Source organism: Peromyscus leucopus, chromosome 20 (genome assembly GCF_004664715.2).
Source record: "Peromyscus leucopus breed LL Stock chromosome 20, UCI_PerLeu_2.1, whole genome shotgun sequence".
Lineage (NCBI taxonomy): Eukaryota > Metazoa > Chordata > Mammalia > Rodentia > Cricetidae > Peromyscus > Peromyscus leucopus.
Window position 1 is genome coordinate 30863667 of NC_051080.1, and position 20872 is coordinate 30884538.

General features: G+C 54.6%; 1 protein-coding gene across 1 annotated transcript; it reads right to left on the minus strand.

Annotated features, from left to right (window-relative positions):
- Positions 1-5379: 5379 nt before the first annotated feature.
- Gpr20 (G protein-coupled receptor 20) lies at positions 5380-17353 on the minus strand. Its single transcript, XM_028885986.2, has 2 exons — positions 17270-17353; positions 5380-8147 (listed from the first exon to the last, which is right to left on the minus strand). The coding sequence occupies exon 2, from the start codon at positions 8118-8120 to the stop codon at positions 7044-7046; it is 1077 nt and encodes a 358-aa protein (XP_028741819.1). The 5' UTR covers positions 8121-8147; positions 17270-17353; the 3' UTR covers positions 5380-7043.
- Between the last annotated feature and the right edge of the window lie 3519 nt (positions 17354-20872).

Genomic DNA, 20872 nt, shown 5'->3' on the forward strand with positions numbered 1-20872 from the left:
GCCTTCTACTTGTACTGAGCTCAGAGATGAGCACAGATGAGGACATGACATGGGTGCTCAGGACCCAGGCTGTGTGGTGAGGGTATGTGACCTCTGTGTTGCCCTCCGTGGGAACATCCAAGAGGACAGGCATGCAGTGTGGATATCCTCCCTCAACCCCGGAAAAAAAGCTGGGGAAGGGCCTGCTCTGCAGTTGGCTGAGTGATAGGGCCTCTGTCGCCTTGACCTGGCGCTCCTGGTCACTCAGGTGTTGGGAGGCCACGACTTCTCCAAATGACTGTTCGGACTCCTGACACCTCTTCCCAGCCAGCAAGCGCCACCTGGTGGCCTTAGGTACCGTACACCCCTGTGTAAATGACATCACCAAGCCTTACTCAAGATCTATTTCAAGTCAGGATGAAAATGCAGCAATCTTGCATCCAGCTTTGGACCCAGGAAGTGCTCTTTTTTTTTTTTTTCTTCTTCGAGACAGGGTTTCACTGTGTAGTTCTGGCTGTCCTGGATCTTGCTCTGTAGACCAGGCTGGCCTCGAACTCACAGAGCTCCGCCTGTCTCTGTCTCTGGAGTGCTAGGATTAAAGGCGTGCGCTCCGCGTGTGCGCACGCCCCCTCCCCCCCCAGTCCTCAGACCTCTTTATATCTGGGCCACCTGTGGGAAAGTGCCAGCCACTCTGAGGGTGGGCCTCCCTCCTCAATTAAACCTCTTTGGAAATGGTATCTCCCAGGTGGCTCCATATCTTTTCAGGTTGACAGCCACATTGCCATCATATGCACATACATACACATGGACACATATGCACAGACTCACATCCCTGCACACACAGGCTTATACATACACATATATACATGCATGCACACATATCTAGACTTAAACCTGTGTATATGCAGACTCACACGTGTACATGCACACATTCACATGCAGACACATACATAGATTAACATCCATGCATACATACATACACTTATACACACACAGACTCACACATTATACATATATACTTGCATATACAGGCATATACAGGCATATGCATTAGACTCACATCCATGTATATATAAACACAGACTCACAATACACTCTCACATGTATATATACATATATGCCCAGTTTCACGCGCGCGCGCACACACACACACACACACACACACACAAACATTCAAATGCCCAGAAGCATGTGTCTACATACATATACACACATGTACCTACCCATACATAGACCCTCACTTTTTTGTTTTTCTTCTGAGGTAGGGTCTTATTGTGTAGCCTACAGTGGCCTTGAACTTGAGGTAATCCTCCTGCCCTGGGTACACACTCTTACTCCATGTACCCTTGCCTTAAGGTGGAGTGAGTCCAGTAAAGATCAGAAGAAGAAATGGAGGCGTAAGAGACCAGGAATAATTGGCAGGAGGGTGGACACCCTGTCCCCTGGTTTGGGCCTTCCCTGGATGCCTGTCCTCACGGGGCTGTGACCTCTTGAGCAGGGTTCTGAAAGCTTCCCTGATATAACCCCGTGGCTTTGCTCTATGAAGGATGAGCAAAAACTCAAAGCCCTGGGGCTCCCCACCAGGGAGTCACTGGGTCAGTGAGGTGGGGAGACTCTTCACACCCCCTCATGGTTTGGATGCCTTTGCTATGCAGAAGTGGGAGGTAGCAGCCCTGGTCTAGCCAGCAAGGGAAGCCCATCGGGACTTGGCCCCTGCTCCCCGGCCTGAGGTGCCTTCTTTGCTGAGTAAAGCAACAGGAATTTGAAGCTGTCAGGCCCATGGTCTTAGGCAGCTGGGGTACTGCCTCCAAGAAAGGATGGGCAGCAGCTGAGGAGCAGGAAAGTGGCATCCCTGGACCCAGTTCTTCAGAGCCCCATCCCAGCTCAGCAGGCTCTGGTAGCCAGGGCCCGTCCCACTGTGTCCCTGTGGATTGGTGATCTGTGGACCGAGTCCGTATAAAATACAAAGACTGCCCCAAACCCAGAAGTACTGACGTGACCTCAAAGTAATGAGCCCACGATGGCCAAGAGACAGATGGGTCAGTACAGGGCATATGGTAGGGCTTCTGCCCACCCCTGCCCAGACTCTATGTGCCCGATGACCTCCTCAGGTTCTGACAGAATAGACTTGTACCTAGGTTAAGGTCTCCTTTGGCCGACAACCCCACCAACCGAAGCCTCAGGAGGTCAAGGGCTAACAGAGGAGGGGACCAGAGGCTTGAACAGAGCGTTTACCGAGCATTTCCCATTTAATTCTCAGATGAGGTCTGATGCCAGGTGATGGGCAGAGGGGAATCAGGCTTGGTGATCTGGAGGCTCCCCCACACGCTGGGTGGGGCTGGGAGCCAGTGAACTTGAGTTCTGATGGTAGACGAGGAAACTGACCGGGAGGCAGAGGTCCCCTTCTTTGCCATGAAGTCTTCCTATGAGCAGGGTCAGGTCACTCACGGCTGTCACGGGCTGATCCGAGCCTGATGCCAGATGCCAGTCCCAGGGTACAAGAAGAGGTCACAGTGAGAGACAGTGAGCTCATCTGGAGAATCAGTCTTAGGGTGGTGGTGTTGGTCAGTGACAGATACATGTAAAGTTGCTGGGGTGAGAATAAGGGAGGGTGCAGTCTGGGGGTGCTGAGAAGTATGCCTTATCTTGCAGTATAGGTTGGGGAGGAGCCAGTCTTGGCACGAGTGGCCTCAGGGAGCAAGGCAGAGGAGGGAGGTGGTGGCATGGGTGGGCAGGTGGTGGGGTAGGTACTGGAAATATTGTGAGTAGAACCATCCTGAGATGGGGGCAGAGGCAGAGGAGGGCCACAGGCAGGAGGGTGCTGTGAGCTGAAGAGTCTAGGGGTCTTCCTGGGGCCCTGAGGTCCTGGGAACACAAGAGTGGGAAGATGTGACTAAGGGAGTATGATTTGCTGTTGTGCATGTGTGTGTGTGTGTGTGTGTGTGTGTGTGTGTGTGTGTGTGCGCGCGCGCGCGCGTGCGTGCGCGTGTGCGTGTGCGTGTGCGTGTGCGTGTGCGTGTGTGTGTGTGTGTGTGTGTGTGTGTGTGTGTTTTGCTTTCTACCTGTTCTGCCTTGCCTCCATACCTGGCCTCTGCTCTGAGGCCATGTGACCCTTGCTGGCACTCAGGTGGCTGTTCTCCACCTTCCTCAGCCAGGTTCACATTTTCTGTGGCTCCCGTGTATGTGGACGGGAAGAGGTCTGTGTGGGGCGTTCCAGTCCTGTCTTTGGGTGACACTGGAGGGCACTGCTTTGTCACCTTGTTTTTCCAGCCTCACTTTTTCCCTCTGAGAACTGGGAGCCCAGCCCAGAGGGTATGTGTGGTGGGAGCTACAATCAGCCATGTGGTGTCTCCTTCCCTGGTATTTGCACCCCGGCCTCCGGGGTCCCCCTAGGAGGTGAGAGTGGGGTTCAGGGAGCTGTGGCAGGCAGAGCCTTCCCGCACCAGAAGGTGGTCTTGAGCTTGGGCGAATGGGTGTGGAGGAGCTGGAATTCACGCAAAAAGCAATTCTCTGCTGGCCATCAGTTTGAACCAGACTAGCCCCGCCTCAGGCCTACAGGAAGCCAGGGCAGGCACCCAAGGTGACATTTCCTGCTATTAATGGAGGTTAATCTAAACAGTCCCTAATATTTACCTTTAGACGCCTCCGGCTGCTCAGCGGTGCCAGACACAAAGAATGATGAGTCTCCTACAGCCAGCGTCCCTCCCTGCGTCCCTGTCTCCTCTGAGCCTCCCTGGGCCAAGGCCAGACAGGCCGTTTGAGAGACAAAAGCTGGGTACCAAGCAGAACTTCCCCAAGCTAACCCCGGCCGACACTGCCCCCATCAACGAAGTAAGGTGGGTACTCTCACCTCTCAGGCCAGAGAGAGAATGGCTTCTAGGCACTTAGTAGGCCCACAGATGGGCCAATGGTCCCCTGCCTCCAGGTCACACCTTGAGGCTCTGGTGAGATGCTTGGGCATCTAGCTGCTCCCCTACCTCTTTATTCCCTCCTTGGTTGTTCCACAGGACAGTGAGAAGAGAGAGAGAGGATCAACACAGGTCCCTTTAGTCTGGGCGCCCCCACCAGCCCCCACCTGCCAGCTGGGAGCCGAGCTGGGCACAGGGAAAATAAACAGTGTTGATTCAGGGCGAGGACTTCTAGTGAAGGATGCTGTTTACAGCGGATATAAATACACTTTTCACGTCACTTGGGAGTTTTGAAAATCTGGGAGGGAAGACAGACTGGACACAGAAACCTCATAGTCTGGGCACCATGGGCCTGAGCAGAGCCCTCCTGGACAGACCCTTAGCAGCCATATCTCTGAAGTGGGGTTATAGTCTGGCTTCCCAGGACCAGGGAGACCTGTCAGTTTCCTGGCCCCGCCCCCTGCATCCCCGGAGGTCAAGATGCCCCCAGATTCTACTTTCCAACTTCAAGGCGAGGAAAAAGGAGTGGGGTGTGCGGAAACTGCGCTTCCAAAGCTCTTCAAGAGAGGTAGTCAGAGTTCTCGGAGGCAGAAGAGTGGTCCCAAGCCTGGCTCTTGGCCCCGCAGAAGGCAGCCAGTCCTCGTGGCTTGCATGGTGACAAGCTCCTGCCTAGGCCCTCAAAATCCTCCACTAAAAGGCTCTTACAGCCTGAGAAGCTTCCAAGGCCCCGAGGAACCCGGGTTGATGGTGTTATTTTAGACCCGGGCACGACTCTTCACCCGTTTCTGAGACCCCTTTCTTCTAGAGAGGACTGTCCAGGTATAATTGCAACGTCTTTACGACCAAGCCCACTTATTCCCTCTTTAGTGTGAATTAGTCAACAATGGGGAACCAGGATGGGGGAGCTTTGGTAGGGATGAAGAGGGGCAAAGGTAACAGACAGGCTGGTGTGGCCGGATCAGTGGGGTTGGGGTGAGAGACGGGGGTTTGTGCTAGAAAAGGTTAGAGTGATGTTCATGTGAGGCTAAAGAGGCTGGTGTAGCTCCCGGACCATCACTGACTCCCAGAGGGGCAGGCTTGGACTCATCTTTAAGTAGGCCGTTGCTCTGTCTCAGCTCCTCTTTCCATTGCCTACAGTCCCTGCCTCTGTGGATCTCATAGCACAAAAGGAGTCAAAGTTATACAGAGATAGACTTGGGGCGTGGGGGAGGGATGTGAGTAGCCTATAGGAACTTGAAAGATCCCTTGGGATGGAGTCTGGAGTCTCTGGCTCTGTATGACCTCGTGTTTGGGGAGGGGCCTCAGTATGAGGCCCAAAGGAGGACTCTAGTGAGGGTCAGGGACATGGAGGTTAGAAGAACAAAAGAATGCCATGGCCAGGCGATGGTGAAGCATGCCTTTAATCTCAGCACTCAGGAGGCAGGGGCAGGCAAATCTCTGAGTTCGAGGCCAGCCTGGTGTACAGAGTGAGTTCCAGGATAGCCAGTGCTACATAGAGAAACCCTGTCTCAGAAAACCAAAAAGAAAAAAAAAGTGCCATGATATTGCCCCCCTGCTTCTCAGGTCTACAGACAGGAAGTAGCCCCAAGCAGGGCCATGCCCCACTGTCTTTCCTGGTATATCTTTGATGTCTGGACTTTAGGTCATGTCGGCCAAGAAATGCAATCCATTGTCATCTCACCCCAGTGGTCTCACGATGTCCTAGACACCTAATTGGGATTAGTGGGGACAAGACTGACCTCTGATTATTCAAGGGCTCTGCTCTCCCCACGGCCCCCACAACACCTTTACTCCAAACCTCAGGTCCTTGTCCGTTTTTTGCTCTGTTGTGCTGTACTGGGAGTTGAGTCCAGGGCACCATGCATGTTGAGCTAGCAATTTAGCGCTCAGCTCTATCCCAAGCCTAGACTCCTTGCTGGAAAGTGGGGCCCTGACTGGCTTTCTCCCTCTCACACAGTTTCCCCGAGCTTGGGTGGGGTACTCTGTCTGGAGCCAGTTAGAAACCCTTTGTACCCTACCCCTGCCCCAACTGCCTCCCGTGCCCAGCCACTCAGGTCCCAGGTCCCTGGAACATAGGAGACTTCTCATTAGACCAGGGTACAATCTGGGCCCAGATCCTACCTCACCTGCTTCGGGGATTATGACTCAGAGCCTCGTCCTTCACCACAGACCCCTCCCCCAAACACCAGGAGCCTAGAATTTGAGACAGACAAGCATGAGACCCCCCTTGGAGTCCAGCTCAGAGACGGTGATCAGAGTCCATCTCCAGGGGAGCTCTGGCCGGCAGAGGAGCGAGCCTAGGAGCGCAGAGGCCCTAGGTTGGAGGCCCAGAGTTTGAGTTACTTTGTATCTTTATTCCTAGGTCTTCATCCGCCGGACAGGGCTGGGGCCTCACAGAGTCTTGGGCAGCAGGTAGTGGATTCAGGAGCGTTCCTGGGGAGGGTCTTCCGGATCTGGGATGCTGGAGGCTGTGGGAGTGGGTCTTAGATTTGACCCTACCGTTGACCAGGGGTGGTGTCTGTGTCACCTCCCCCTCTGCATGGAAAAAAAAAAGTTTAAAACTAAAAGTAGCTTCTTTGGGGGGTTGTGGCCGTTCAAGTGTCAGCCAGATACCTAAATCCTGGCACACAGTGAGCCAACTTGTATTGCTCTGCTGGCCGGTGGTGTAGTTGAGAGGCCAGGGGCACTCGAGGGGGTGTCTCCACTCCCTGGAGATAGCAGTCTTGAACCTCAAACGTGGACCTTCTGTTCTTGTTTCTCCATCTGCCGGTGATGGAGACTTCTGGTTGTGTTTAACTTTCCTGGGAGTCCTCAGAACATTCACCTCTGTGCTTTCTCTGGAGGAACTTCTTCCGGGAACAAAATAACGGAGCCTAGAAGCAGCTCCTGGTTACCTTTCTGAGTGTTCACTGGACACCCCACAGCCATAGGAAAGGCAGGCCTCCAGCATTCACACCATTATCCCCTAGCTGGAGCTCCTGGCAGACATTGCTAATCAATCACCCGCACAGTGGCCTCAGTTTGTCAATGCAACACACTGGGTAGCCATGTCCAGTGGATCAATAGGATGTCAACTTGTTGGCCAGGCCCAGGTTGTGTGTCTGGTGGGTGACCTTTCAGAGCCTTGACCTCTGGCCCTGGGCAGGGCACTGCTGCCTATGGCTCAGGCCCATTGGTCAGAGGCTGGGTGAGGGTGTGGGAGCCAGTGCTGAGGATTTGATGGGGGCCTCGGCCTTTGGTACTCTTGTGCATACTGACCACATCCATACTGCTGGGTTTGGCTTCTTCCCCATGCTGGCGGAAGAGGCCACGGACAGTGGCCTGGAAGCCACTGGTGATGAAGCAGTAAACGATGGGGTCCATGCAGCTGTTGAGGCTGCTGAGGGTCACGGCCACATGGTAAGCCACGAGGGTTGTGTGGCGTGGCATATCGGGCCATATCGCCACAGCCGCCTGGCGGGCATGGAAGGGCGTGAAGCAGACCAGGAAGATGACGAGCACGGTGAGCAGCAGCTGCATGGCCCGCATGCGGCGTTGGCGGCCCTGGCGTAGCAGGCCGGGCCGCGACAGTGCGCACATGATGCGGCCCGTGAACACGCTGATGACCAGCAGCGGCAGCAGGAACTCCAGAACGGTCAGGGCAAAGACACGGCAGCATGATCGTCCGCCAGCCTTCACGCCCAGCACGGACAGGGTCACGACGCCCGCTGCCAGCCACACGAAGATGCACACAGCCTTGGCGCAGGCCGGCTGGCGCCAGCGGCGGGAACCCTCGGGTTGCACAATGGCCAGGTAGCGGTCCACACAGATGCAGGTGAGGAAGAGGATGGAACAATGCATGTTGAGGAAGTAGCCCAGGACGTGGGGGAAGGCACAGCGCAGGCAGCCATGGGCACCGTAGAAGACAGCAAAGCGCGTGGGCAGGGACAGGCCCACCAGCAGGTCAGTCACCACCAGGTTGATGGTATAGATGACCGAAGGTGTCTTGGCCCGTGTGCGGCAGCAGAAGACGTACAATGCTAGTCCATTGAGCACCAGCCCGGCCAGGAAGATGGTGCCATGCACGACCATTAGTGCCAGCCACAGGTTGGGGAAGTCTCTGTGCAGCTCCTCATCCAGCTGGGCAAACAGGTGGAACAGGGGCCTCTCTGACACACTTCCATTGTTCCATGCTGCTGCAGTGGCATTGGGGAGCACAGTATCCCAGGGCCTCGTGGGGGATGCAGAGGGCATGGCAGTGGTCAGTGCACCCCCGGGAACCTGGAAGCAAGCAGATTGAGTTATCCCAGGTACCTGGCATTCCCCAACCCATGCTTTTGTTTGTCTCTCCATTCCACCCAGACGCTGTACTGAGTGCACGGAGCAAGATGTTGAGGTTCCTGAGACCGTCCTTGCTGGACAGACAAACATTTGCCTGGAGGACTGTCCTCAGACTCCACGAGACTCCAGAGAGAAGAGCCCTGTGTGAGTTCAGGGCTGGCTAGCTCTTACATGTCCTAGCTGTACTTCCGTAGGCAAGTCCTTTGCTACGGTGATTTCTCTTCTTCTCTACGCCACTGGAATCCCATTGCCTCTGGGAGCATTGCACACATAGCTGGTGGATGATGAACCAGTTCTGCTGGGACAAAGACGAGCTGGCCCACGTGGGGGATTAGAAGCTACTTGCCCTGCCTGTGCCCCACACCCAGCGTCAAGGCCCCAGCCCCTCTCTATTTCTCGTCTATTTCCTTACCTCTTCTCAGACCAGCTCCAGATCACCACTCTGGACCTTCCCTGGAGAATGGGTGCTCAGTAGGCTATATGGATGCTGAGAGCTGGAGCCAGGAGGCAGGTCCCAGCCGAAGCTAGCTGCCTAGCTGCCTGGCCTCCGGTGTGAGTCAAATAAACGCTGGACTCTGTGCAGAGTGGTGTGGAGCGGGCAGGGGGTTGGGCCGAAGCTACCCGCTGTTTATGTTTCTGCCATCATGTTTAACTCTGCTCTGATTTATCCCTTTCTTTAAAGAGGAAGAGTTAATAGGATCCCAGAGGCCCCCCCCTCCAGCTGGCTGACCCTCCTAATATGGACATTTTTGGGGTTTTTCAGGAGAAAGGAAAACCCTCCTCATCCGTAGGCTGGCTCCCTGCATCCTCCCTGTGAGCTGGCTGCTATGAACAGCCCACAGGCACTGTCCACTTCCAGGGCCTGGCCACATGGCCTCAGGCAGCAGGTGCCCTCTGGCCACCCCAACCTAGAACTAGCCACAGAGTCTTGCCTCCCAGTAGATGGGAAATGGGGGTCCAATGTCTATCCTAGCAAAGTAGATTCAGCCTTGATTTTGAAGGGTGGGGTCAGGCAGGGCTAGGGGCTACACCTCTAGCTGTAGGCTCAGAGAAGTCAGTGACTGCTGAGGTCATCCAGCATACTTTCTGTCCCAGAGACCTGTACCCTGGACATCTACCACACTGAGGCTTCTAGGAGGAGCTCTGTGCTGCCCAGGATATAGGGTCCTTACCCTTGGCCCCTCCAGGCAGAAGTGTTTTCTGAGTCAATGGTATGGCCTTCCTGTGGCCCTATGGTTCCAAGGCACCAGGCAGGGAGCAGAAAAGTTATTCTATGGACACAAGGGAGCGTGGAGCCAGGACTTAGCACCTTGCGACTATGGGTTGTACCTTAGGATCAAGGACACAGAAGGTCACCAGGGAGGAGACAGTAACACTTGATGGGTCCTGGCTTTATGACAAAGAATGTGCTGGAAGAAAAGACCCCAGAGCTAACAAAGACAAATTATTCTCTGTAGATTCTCCCCAGGCTCTGTCTGCTCTGGCCTTGGGTGAATGTCACAATCAAAGACTCACAATAAACATTACAGAGCGTTTCCTCTGGGAATCAGTCCCAGGGTGACGCCAGCCCTCAGGGTCCTGCCTCCCCAGAAACTCTCAGGGGCCATCTGTAATCACAAGACATGCTATTGAGGTGCTAAGGACACAATAACCCAGCAGGCCTCTGGAGTATCCTGAGCCTTGAGAAAGCCGGGAGCCATCATGTTCAGAATACCCCAGAGTCTCCTCAGGTGAGGAGGGATGGAGGCCCGCACACACTGATGCTCCCCTCCAAGAATTGGAGCCCTCACTTTGGATAAAGCCATGCCCGGATCGTCGTCGTGTCTTGGTAAATTCTAAAACTTGTTTACTGAGTCATGATCTCAGTATGTCAGTGAGCCTGGTTCCTGTCGCGCTCTGTGGGACAGACAGACTGGGGCCTGTTCACACAGTGAGCTCTCATCCTTGTCAGATACTGAGCCCTGATCTCAGTAACCTAAGAAGCCTCCATTCACGTCACACCCTGAGCCTAACCTTAGTCAAACAATGAGCTCTACTGGGTGTGGTGGTTTACGCCTTTATTCCAGCACTCTGGAGGTTAAAGCAGGCAGATCACTGTGAGATAGAGGCTAGCCTGATCTACAGAGTTCCAGGACAGCCGGAGCTATATAAAGGACAGTTTTTGTTTTGTTTTGTTGTTTGTTTGTTTGTTTTTAAGAGCTCTGATCCCTTTCTGAGCCTGGATCCTGATTACACACTGAGCCTTGATCCCAGAGATACAGTGAACCCTGATCCTAATTATAGACTGTGTAAACGGAGGGTTTCAGCACCAGATGTATAAAGCAAGGGCATGACCGCTCCACGGTATGGTGGAGGGGAAGGTTTTTATGGTAGATGTGAGGGAGATACAGCCAGGGACATCTGGAAGAATCCAGAGTAGACAGAGGAAGTAGTAAGCTGAACATGGCCAGCAGACTGGACTGGGCCATGAAAGGAGAGAACAGGAGAGCGAGAGATAAAGACAAAGAGAGGTTGGGCAAAGACAGAAAGACAAAGGAAATAGTTGAAATAGCAGAGTTAGCCAGGCAGTGGTGGCGCACGCCTTTAATCCCAGCACTCAGGAGGCAGAGCTAGGCGGATCTCTGTGAGTTTGAGGCCAGCCTGAGCTACCAAGTGAGTTCCAGGAAAGGCGCAAAACTACACAGAGAAACCCTGTCTCAAAAAACCAAAAAAAGAAAAAAAAAAAAAAAAGAAAAAAAGAAAAAATAAAGGAAGAAAGAAAAAGAAATAGGGTTATAAGGAAATGAGAACCTAGGAGAGGGAAGCCCACGAGCTGGAGAAGTTTAGGGTAGGGTTGGGGTGAGAAAAGCCAGGATGGACCCTGGAACAGGTACTTGTGATTCTGAGACATCCCGGAGGCCAGCAGGAGCTTTGGTACACTAGTAGGTACCCCAGATATTCATCTGTCTGGAGTTTCTTTTGGACTTGACATACACAGATCTCCAAGCCCCTAAACACCATAAGGCCAGTCTCTGTCACATCCTGACCTGTTTACATCTCGAACCCCGATCTTTCGTGTATGGTGCCTTCCTCCTAGACACACATATCTATTGTACCCGGAGCCACAGACAGAACTCTGATCCCCACCACGTCCTGTTTCTCCATCCGAGCAACACAAGTCTTCATCCTGTCCGATTGATTCTGAACCTTGACCCAGGTCACTTGGACCCTGGTCTAGGACAGCGTTACATCCTGGTCCCTGATCCCTGATCCCAGTTACTTAGTGATCGTGTCCGCCTCTAAGACCTGGTCCTGTTTGTGTTCATGGAGTTCTGGATTTGTCCACAGTTGGGGCCTCATACTGGCAGGCTTTCCCAACCTTCTTCTCTCTGTTGAGTCATCCGCCTCTGTCTCCATTATGACTTCCACCCCTGATACTCCCTCAAGGACTCCCCAAGTTCCAACCTCTCCTCCCAGGGAAGTCCTTGCTGCATCATTAAGTGACCACTCCCAGACCCCCCCAATCCCGATGGAGAGGACTTTTGGTGGGTATGTATCCTGGGGAAGTCTGGGAGGAAGGAGAGGCACAGACAGACCTGGCCCTTTGAAGACGAGGAAAGCTGCAAGCCAGCAAGTCACAGAGACTTGTCTGAGTCTGACAGCCACACCTGTCCCGAGAAAGGAGAAGGCTTCTACTGGGACCACTACGCCTCTTTACCTCCACCCTGGCCTGCACTGCCTTGGGCCAGAAAAGCCTTCTGCGGGCCTCAGCAAAGAGTGAGCCCATGTGGTGGAGGCTGCTTGGCGCTGCCAACTTCTCTTCTTCCCTCCAGGTGGCCAGAGCCAGAACTCCCATGTTATAGCCCAGTTGAGGCATGGCTGGGGGCAGGTTGTGGTGGGCCAGGTCCCCCAGGCCACATGCAAACAGACTTCAGAGGGGCTGTGCAGCCCATTTCCCCAAGGAGCCTGAGGCTGGGGTGTCCCTTGTGTTAGGATTCTGCCACTCCAGTTATATGACCACACATGCGCAGTTCGGTAGCTAAGCAAGGGGTCTCTCGTCTTGTTATTAGTGTGCTGCGTGATTGCACAAATGCGCACAGCACAGTCATGCAATCAGCGCATTTGTGGTGTAGCTCCATGAGCCCACCTGCGCATGTGCAGGGGAATCCTTAAAAAATTGGACACAGAGCCGGGTGGTGGTGGCGCACGCCTTTAATCCCAGCACTCGGGAGGCAGAGGCAGGCGGATCTCTGTGAGTTCGAGGCCAGCCTGGTCTCCAAAGCGAGTTCCAGGAAAGGCGCAAAGCTACACAGAGAAACCCTGTCTCGAAAAACCAAAAAAAAAAAAAAAAAAAAAAAAAAAAAAAAAAATTGGACACAGACTCCTCCTCTCTCTCTCTCTCTCCTCCGCAGGTGTCCCCGCCCCAGGCCTGGCCACACTCTCTTCTGTCCCCTCCTTCCTCCTAATCAAGCTCTGATACTGGGTTTTGTTGTGGCTCGTGACCTTTCTCGACCAGCACTGCTTATTATTTAAAACCATCACCTTTGATGCCAGGACTCTTGCCTGCTAGAGGGAAACCTCTCTCCAGCAGGCGTGATCCCTGCCCAGTTTCTGAGCATCGCCTCAACTCGGCCTTCTGCTCCTCCCTTGGTGACTTGGCTACCCCTATAAAGCTGCATGCTGTGCCTTCCCACCAATCTGAGCATTCAGGGGCTGCGGGCTGTCGGAGCCCAGCACAGAACCTCCATCCTGCCAAAGCCTGTGGGGTAAATAAGGCTGGCTTCTTGCTTTGGCAATCATGGTCTTGTCTCCTGCTCACTTGGGCAGACTCCTTGGTGTTGCACTGAGGGTGGAGCTGGAGACCTGCTACTGGTTTTTGCTTCCATCTGTACCCTCCCTGTCCACCAGCTGAGCAAGGCTGACACCTCTGCCAGGAAGGCCTTTGCTTTCACTCAGATTGCTGGGTTTGTCCCCATCCCACCATCTCATGACACCCTAATTGTCTGCTTTAAACGTGCTCTGCCTCCACCCAAACCCTTCCGAGTCACTCCACCTTGTAGAGTCAAGACTCTGGGGACCTAGATAAATGAAGGAGATCCAGCAGAGAGGCCTGGAGGTGGGGTGTGGCCTGGAGGTGGGGTGTGGCTTGGTGAGAAATGCCCACAATGCCCACAAGAGAGCCGTACAGCTACAGTGAGCATGCCGCAGGATCCTGAGTGGCCATGTCAGCCTTCCCAGGATCTCTCAGAGCTTTCAGGAAGCTTCCAGGGACAGAGTGAACGTCTCCTCAAGTCACCTGACTCTGTTCCCTCCCTTGAGGCCATGCTGATATACCATGCCCAAAACACTGGTGTGGGTGGCTACCTCTGTCCTTCCTGGCTCTGAGTACATGGCCATGGAATGCTCTAGCTATGGATTCCATATTGGGTACCGGAGGTCATGGCTACTTCTCTCCTCAACCTGTGAGTGGTGAGTGGCTCGTCTTGGCTTTTCCTTAGGCTCTGCCCAAACCCACCCCGATGTTTGCACGTGGCCCAACAGTTGCTCTCCTGCAGGCTGGCTGCCCTGCCTGGTTCTATATGGGGACCAGGAAGCTGATGGGTGGCTCTGGATCCTGCTCCACCTGACTTCACTGTGCCAGACTTGGGAGGGGCAGGCATTAAGGTGCTCTAGGCATTGGCTGGGAATGAGTATGAGTACTCCATAGCTACAAGGCAGGAACAGCTTTTATAGGAGAGGCAAGCCATCTGTCCAGGGACACACAGAATGGAAACCATGGTCCTGAGGACCCCATCTGTGTTGGGTAGGACCAAGAGCCATGCAGAGAGCAGGGGAGCTAGTTGCAGCAACTGGGTGGTTCTTGGGGATCTGAGGTTACGGGTGTATGTACAAGTCTGTGAGGGCTCAGCTTGCAACCCTGATAAAGACTCACGTGGTCTTCTAAGGTCAAGAGAGCCATGGCTGGGGAAGTACCTGCCTGCTTATTTTTGAGGCATGATTTGAGACAGAGTCACACTCTAGTCCAGCTTGAACTGGAACCTACCATATAAGCATAGGCTGGCCTTGAACTCACAGTAACTCTTCTGCCTTAGCTATCCAAGTGCTGAGATTTCATGTGTGAACTACTGTGTCAGGCTTCGTAGCATCTTCTTTAGATCCAGCATCAATTGTGCTCAGTTGGCCTGAGCTGCCCCTTGGTTCCTCCTCATTCAGTCCTGCATAAGGACCAGACTTGCCTTGGGTCGGCTGGCAGGGCCCCCTGAAACACTGTTAGGACATTAAGACCCCTTAACCCAGCTTCTCTGGGAGCAGATTGAGCACTGTTGAGAACAGGAGCTGGGTTGTATCTTGCTGACTTCCCCAAAGTCATCATCTGAGAACATTTAGCTGAGTCCTTGTTCCTAATGGGGATGCCACATGTTTCTGGGGGACCACTGGCCACACTTGGAGGTCCTGATGTTCCCAGGCATGTCTCCCTGCCATCCTGGTTCCTTGCTTACCTCTAGCCTGGACAACTACAGCTTCACCAGCCTCCGACACCCCGTTTTGCCAATTCAGGCTTTCTAAGGGCTGATGGGATGGGCCAAAGGGGTAGCTGCTTAATTCTTCGAGGTACAGACCTTTAGCCTGGTGGGCATAGTTTCTGTACCCACTGTTCTCCACCCCAGGCATGCTGTTCTTTGTGCCTGGGTCACCTGGTGTAGGCTCTTGGTACTCACAGTTACTACCCCACACAGCTCTGCCTGAGCTTCCTTAAATCCCTGGTACCTCGGATACCCCTCCCTGGGGAGAGAGCTATATAGTCTCATGATTCTTTGAGGATACTCTCAAGGATCTCACTACCCCCTCCCAAGGGAACTCCAAGTCGGTGCTGCTGATCCTATTTTGGTTATGAAGGGATTGGGGCCTGGAGAAGCTTATTCCGATGTTCAACATCACACAATAGGGGTGGGAGTGCTAGGTTCGAATTCTGCACTCTCCAATCCCCAGGTCCAGGCTCTGTTTGGGCTGGGTGCACAGGAGGCCAGGCCTGCTGCTTGCCCTGTGCTGGTCCTCCTCCAACAGAAGGACTGGCTCAGCCACCTACCGTCCCCTGCAGACTGCAGGTATGGCTGGGAGCTTTGCAGACCTTGGATCCCACTGGACTCCAGCACCGGGGCCTTCATAAAGGATTTAGACTGAGGTAGCCTCTCCTCAGACTGCTCACAGCTGGTGTGGAAGCAGGGCCAGGAGACTCATCTAAGGGAATAGTGTAGGGGAAGGCTGGGCAGATACATTCAAAGTCCTGAGGTAGGAGCCCCCTTTTGTGGCTCAATACTCTGTGAGAAGCCAGGGCATGCTAAGTACACGGTGGCCTTGGTTTTGACTAGACCTATGAAAGGAGTCTTACTCAGACATCTTGGGGCTTACTTCACCTCCTCATGGGGCTCTGCTGGAGCACCCGACTTCCCTTGCTCATTCTCTTTGTTCACCTGCCTCTCTGTTTTTATTTGTGTGGTATCTGACTGGACTGGGACCAGTAAGGGCGTGGCCTAGGTGGCCTGTGTCGGGACAGCTGTGGAGAATGCCAATGAGTGCTTCTGAAAGACCCGTCTGGAGTTGGGCGTAGGGGCACATACCTGCAATCACAGAATTTGGGAGGTGGGAGCAGGGGGATCACTGTGAGTGTGAAGTCTGAGCGATGCAGTGAGCCTTTGAGCTCACGGGAGCTACATGAGACTCTGTCTCAAAAACTAAAATCAACTAATCAACCAACCAACCGAATGAACAAACAACCAAACCAAGAACTGTAACACAACACAAACCAACACATCCCTTTCCACCCCGCAAACAAAAATCTGCTGGAATTGGAGCTGATGCACACATCTCTAAAGTTAGCTGGGACTGGGTCTGATGCACACATCTGTAAAGGTGCACTGGAAGCTGAGACAGGGGGATTGTGGCAGCTTGGAAGTCAACCTAAGCTATGTAAAGAGTTTCAGGGCAGCCTGGGATATAGAATGAGGCCTTGTCTCAAAACAACAAACAAGAAAGATACCCCCTGCCGCCCCCTCCCATCTCTGAGCCTCTGTTCCCCCTCTGACCCTCTGGGGTTCCTGATAGCCACCCCATTTCACACTAGCTTGTGTAGGATGGAAGAGGTCCCCTGAAGGCTCCCAGCAGAAAAGCACAGCTTCCTTCACTCTGTGCTGGCAGAGTGACCTGCTTACAGACACACAGGCGGGCAGCCCCTGTGGGGCACCGAAGACCCTGGTGGCTTGCTGCTGAGGCCAGCAGGTGAAGGTGGGCAGTGGCAGGTAACCCTGCGGGCTGTGCCGTCCCTCCACCAGCCTGTCTCAGCCCTGCCTGAGGCTACCCAGCTGCTCCATGTCCGTCCCTCCAGGCCCTCTGGCCACCAGCCAGTTCCCAGCTAGCCAGCCCCCTCGGGACCCTGCTCTACGGCCTTCTCACAGGGCAGCCACACCAGGGCAAGCCCGGCTGGGAAGCATCAACTTTGAGGCCGTGTTGTGGACTGAGCAGAAGAATCCAGCAACTGGCCTCAGTTTCCCCACTCCTAAAAGGGCGGAGGAAGGACCTAGGCTAGAGCGGAGGCCTTGGGCCAGGACAGAAGTGGTTTCCTGTAGAACAGATGCTGCTTCAAGCCTTGCCCCTTCCTGGTGCTAGTGGCTAGGGACCCAGAGCTCATCAAGTGCCTTGTGGGTCTCCTCACTTCCTAACCTGGTGTGAGGGACCACACCGCTGCCTTGACAGAAGAGGAAACCCAGTCTTGGCTTTGGACTAGGCAGCAGATGAGCAGCGAGTGTTGACCGAATGAGTAATCAATTTCATGAATGGAATCCGAAGAGGGTAATGTGGGCGAGGGTCACCGATGGGGCAGGGAGGGTGCCACTTCTGCCCCTCCCCCTCTGGGACTCACTCGGTCTGTCTAGGCGATTGTCTCTGTGGCAGAGAGGGCTGTGAAGTGGACTCGCTTCCTGGGACTGTTTCTCTTCCGTTCCCTTCTCTTCTCCCTAAGTCACCTGACTGGGTCATGAGGGGGCCTGCCTGGGGGTCCCGGAGTCAGCAATACCTGGGGAACTCACCGGCTCTGGCCGTGCCTTCCTCTGCTCTCAGCCTGGGCTCTGAAGCTCCAGGTCTGTGACCAACAGACAGTGCCTTCCCAGGGCCTGACGTCAGGCTAGCCAGCTGCTTTTGGACACAGGCAGAGGGGTGGGTGGGGTGGGGGCGGAGCGGTCTCCCTCCCCACCCCTGCTGGCTGTCTAGAGGAGCTGGGGCCAGAGGGAGCCTAGGGGCTCAGAAATCCCGCACCTCCCCTAGACAGAGGGGTGAGCCACAGCTGTTCAGACCAGGAAGAATGGAGGGGGGCAGGGTTGGCTTCTGGCCCAAGGCTGTGTGGGTTGTCTTAGAACAGCTAGGCCAGTTTCTGAGAGAGGAGGGATCTGAAAGGTGGGTCCTGCCCCGGCAGGTGGGGGATGAGGGCATCCAGGCAGGTGCAGCCACAGACTGCTGGCAGAGGATGGTCTCTGGGCAGGGCAAGGGCTGAACCTTGCTGGGACTAAGGCTGTGGAGGGCTGTTTGCTCTGCTAGGAGTTCTCTCTAGTCCTCTGCTCCTCATTTCTATCATTCATTTATTTTTTTTTCTTTTTCCTTTTTCTTTCTTCTTATTTTTTAAATTTTTTTTGAGACAGGGTTTCTCTGTGTAACAGCCCCTGGCTGTCCTGGAACTCACTCTGTAGACCAGGCTGGCCTCGAACTCACAGAGATCCACCTGGCTCTGCCTCCCGAGTGCTGGGATTAAAGGCGAGCGCCGCCGCCGCCGCCGCCGCCGCCGCCGCCGCCACCCGGCTCTATCATTCATTTCAATCACACCACCGTGCTTCCCCGAGCACCCACTTGGCAGCCATTCTGGTGTCGCAGACCCAGGAGGCCCTGGGCCCCCAGAGCTTACACTGGGTGTGATTAAAGACTGTAGGAAGGAAGTGGGTGCCCACTGGCAGATCCAGCCAGACCAGGAGAGGAATGAGGGCGGGGCTCTGGAGCGGGTAGGGGGAGGAACAACAGGGCGGGGGGTCCTTGAATGGGCAGAGGGAAGGGAGGCCATCCAGGAAGGGGCAGCCGCACAGTCAAGGTCTGCAGAGCAGAGACCTGGAGAGTGTGATGGAGTCGGGAGGGAGGCCGACACTCTCACACCGAGTCTCAGCAACCCTTATAGGCACCCGTGGTAGCTTTGATCCTCTGGAAAATGAAGGTTATGGAAGAGGGGTGTAATCCCCCAGCCTCAGTCCACACTCACCATCGTATTCTCAGAATCCCGCTGTGTCTGTCCCATACGGGCAAACGGAGACTCAGAGAAGCGTAGGAGCCCGTGGCTCTCCAGACTGCCTCCCTTAGGCCAGCACTGGCTTCTGGTTTTGGAGGCAGGCCTTCTTCAGGCTTCTGTTAGTCGGCAGGGCTGAGGGCGAGGGACTCCTTGTCACTTCTGCGGGCAGGGCCTGATTGGCAGGCAAGAACAGGGCGCCGAGGCTGGAGGAGCTCACATTTCACCAGCTGGCCAGCGGTGATCCCAGAAAGCCTGGCTTCCTTTCCTAGAGGTCAGTGCCCACCTGTCCCTTCCACACTTGGGTATCCTGGCCGGTGGCTGGGACTTTCTGTGCCTGGGAGGCCCCGTTCCAGCCTGCCGCCTCCGCTGTTCCTACCCCTGTCAGGTCTCCACATTGGAACAACACAGGAAGAGGTGTGCTGTCCTTCCCTCCTCAATGTCCTCCACCTCCAGGAAGCACCTGGGTGGGTCCCTGTCCTATCACTTGGCAGGCTGTACAGACCCGAGGAAAAAGGGTGACGCTGAGGCTGCAGAGGCCAGGGCAGCCTCACCGGAGCTCGCGGCTGCCGCCTTGCTTCCCGAACTTTGTCTTGAGGGGGTGACGTGGGTGCATGGGTGCATGGGTCATAGGTGACAGGCCAGGTGCATGGGTGGGTGCAGTGAGAGGCTGGAGCAAGCAGACAGTTCTCTGAAGTGCGATGGCATTGTAGGGCACAACTGGGTTATCTGGGGCAACGTGACAATTACAGGGAGTGGGGGTGGGGGGAGGAGACTTAGTTATCCTTGGTCCCTGGGGGCTGACTGGGCCTCTAAAGGGCTGAAGAGGCTTCAAGGGGTCCCAAAGTGATCAGGTACTGAGCAAAGTGATCTGAGATACAGCAACTCAAGCTCTGCCTCTGCCGGTACCGAGGCACTGTGACACCAACAGGGGCAGTTGGGAGACTCTTCTCAAGTGACCCACTGCTGGGGCGTGACTTTACCATCTAGAAACATAATCTAAGGGTCCATCGTCAGCAAGAAATACAGAATGAAACTGGGTGGAGGTGTCGCACGCCTTTAATCCCAGCACTCGGGAGGCAGAGGCAGGCGGATCTCTGTGAGTTCAGGATCAGCCTGGTCTATACAGCGAGTTCCAAGACAGCCAGGGATACACAGAGAAACCCTGTCTCGATAAACAAAACAAAGGAAGAAATGCAGAGCGAGGCACCCACAGTGGTATCAGGTGCTGGCTCTTAACCTTCAAGCCTTCTGAAGGGCTGCTGGGTTCCATTCTCAGGAAGGACAAATCAGAGAAGCCAAGTCACCTGCCCAAGGGTGCATAGTTAGACGGAGGGGAGCCAGACCTGGAGTCTGTCCCCCTTTTCAAGCTGCCGGTCACACATGGAGCCAAAGCCCTGCATGCTTTCTCCATGGACGCTTCAGGAACAGCTCCAGACCTAGTACCTGGGCAATGTGTGGGCTTCTCTCTCTTCCAGCAGACTGGTTCTGGGGCCCATGTACCACCCTGAGTTGGCTGGGCTGCAGCTCCCTTGGCAGAACCAGACCAGGGTCAAGAGTTGGCCAGATCCCCCGCAGGGCCTGGATTTGCTTTCTGTTTCAGACCTGTCTGGCCTCTGACGGCCCCAGGGGACCAGGACAGCTGCATCTGTGTGGGACTGCACAGTGGGCCCCCGGGGCACAGCTGGAGCGGCTCTCTGGACCTCGCTGCCTCGCTCTATGTTCAGAGCAGGGATGCTGCGCATTGCCTTGGCACCAGCCTTGAGGGGCACTGGGGGCGGTGGTGGGAATGGGAAGAGGGATGCTCTTGGTCAGGATGGTCACTTTCTGGAAGGCAGGTGACAAATCCCTGGGATGGACTGGTAGGTAAGACGCTGGAGTTGGGTGACTGGGAGGGGCCACCTCCCAGTTGATGAGGTGACAAGGTGAGCCTGGTAGGGGTTGCACAGACTCCATGTGCCCGCTGTGTCCCTGTGTCCCCTGTCCGGGACCCTGAATCCAAACTGCAGTGGAGTAGAGAAGCATTGAAGCTGGGTTGACCCCTTGCCCAGCATCTAACCCGCCAGAGCTGAGGGCGCTCATAGTCACTATCTCATTTTGTGTTATGGCCACAGCTTGGGGAGGACCATGGCGGATGTGACAAAGGGCTCCCCAGACCTTGTAGAACCCTACAATGGGCACCGTGTACATCTTCCTGTCTGTCTAGACTCTACACCAGACTCTGAGGTGCATAGAGCCTCAATGTTCCTAGAATTGTCTGGGGATTTGATTGTCTCTCAGGTTTTAAGGAATTATTTTATTTTATTATTTTTATTTTTATTTTTTGTTTTTTTTTTTGAGACAGGGTTTCTCTGTGTAGCTTTGCACC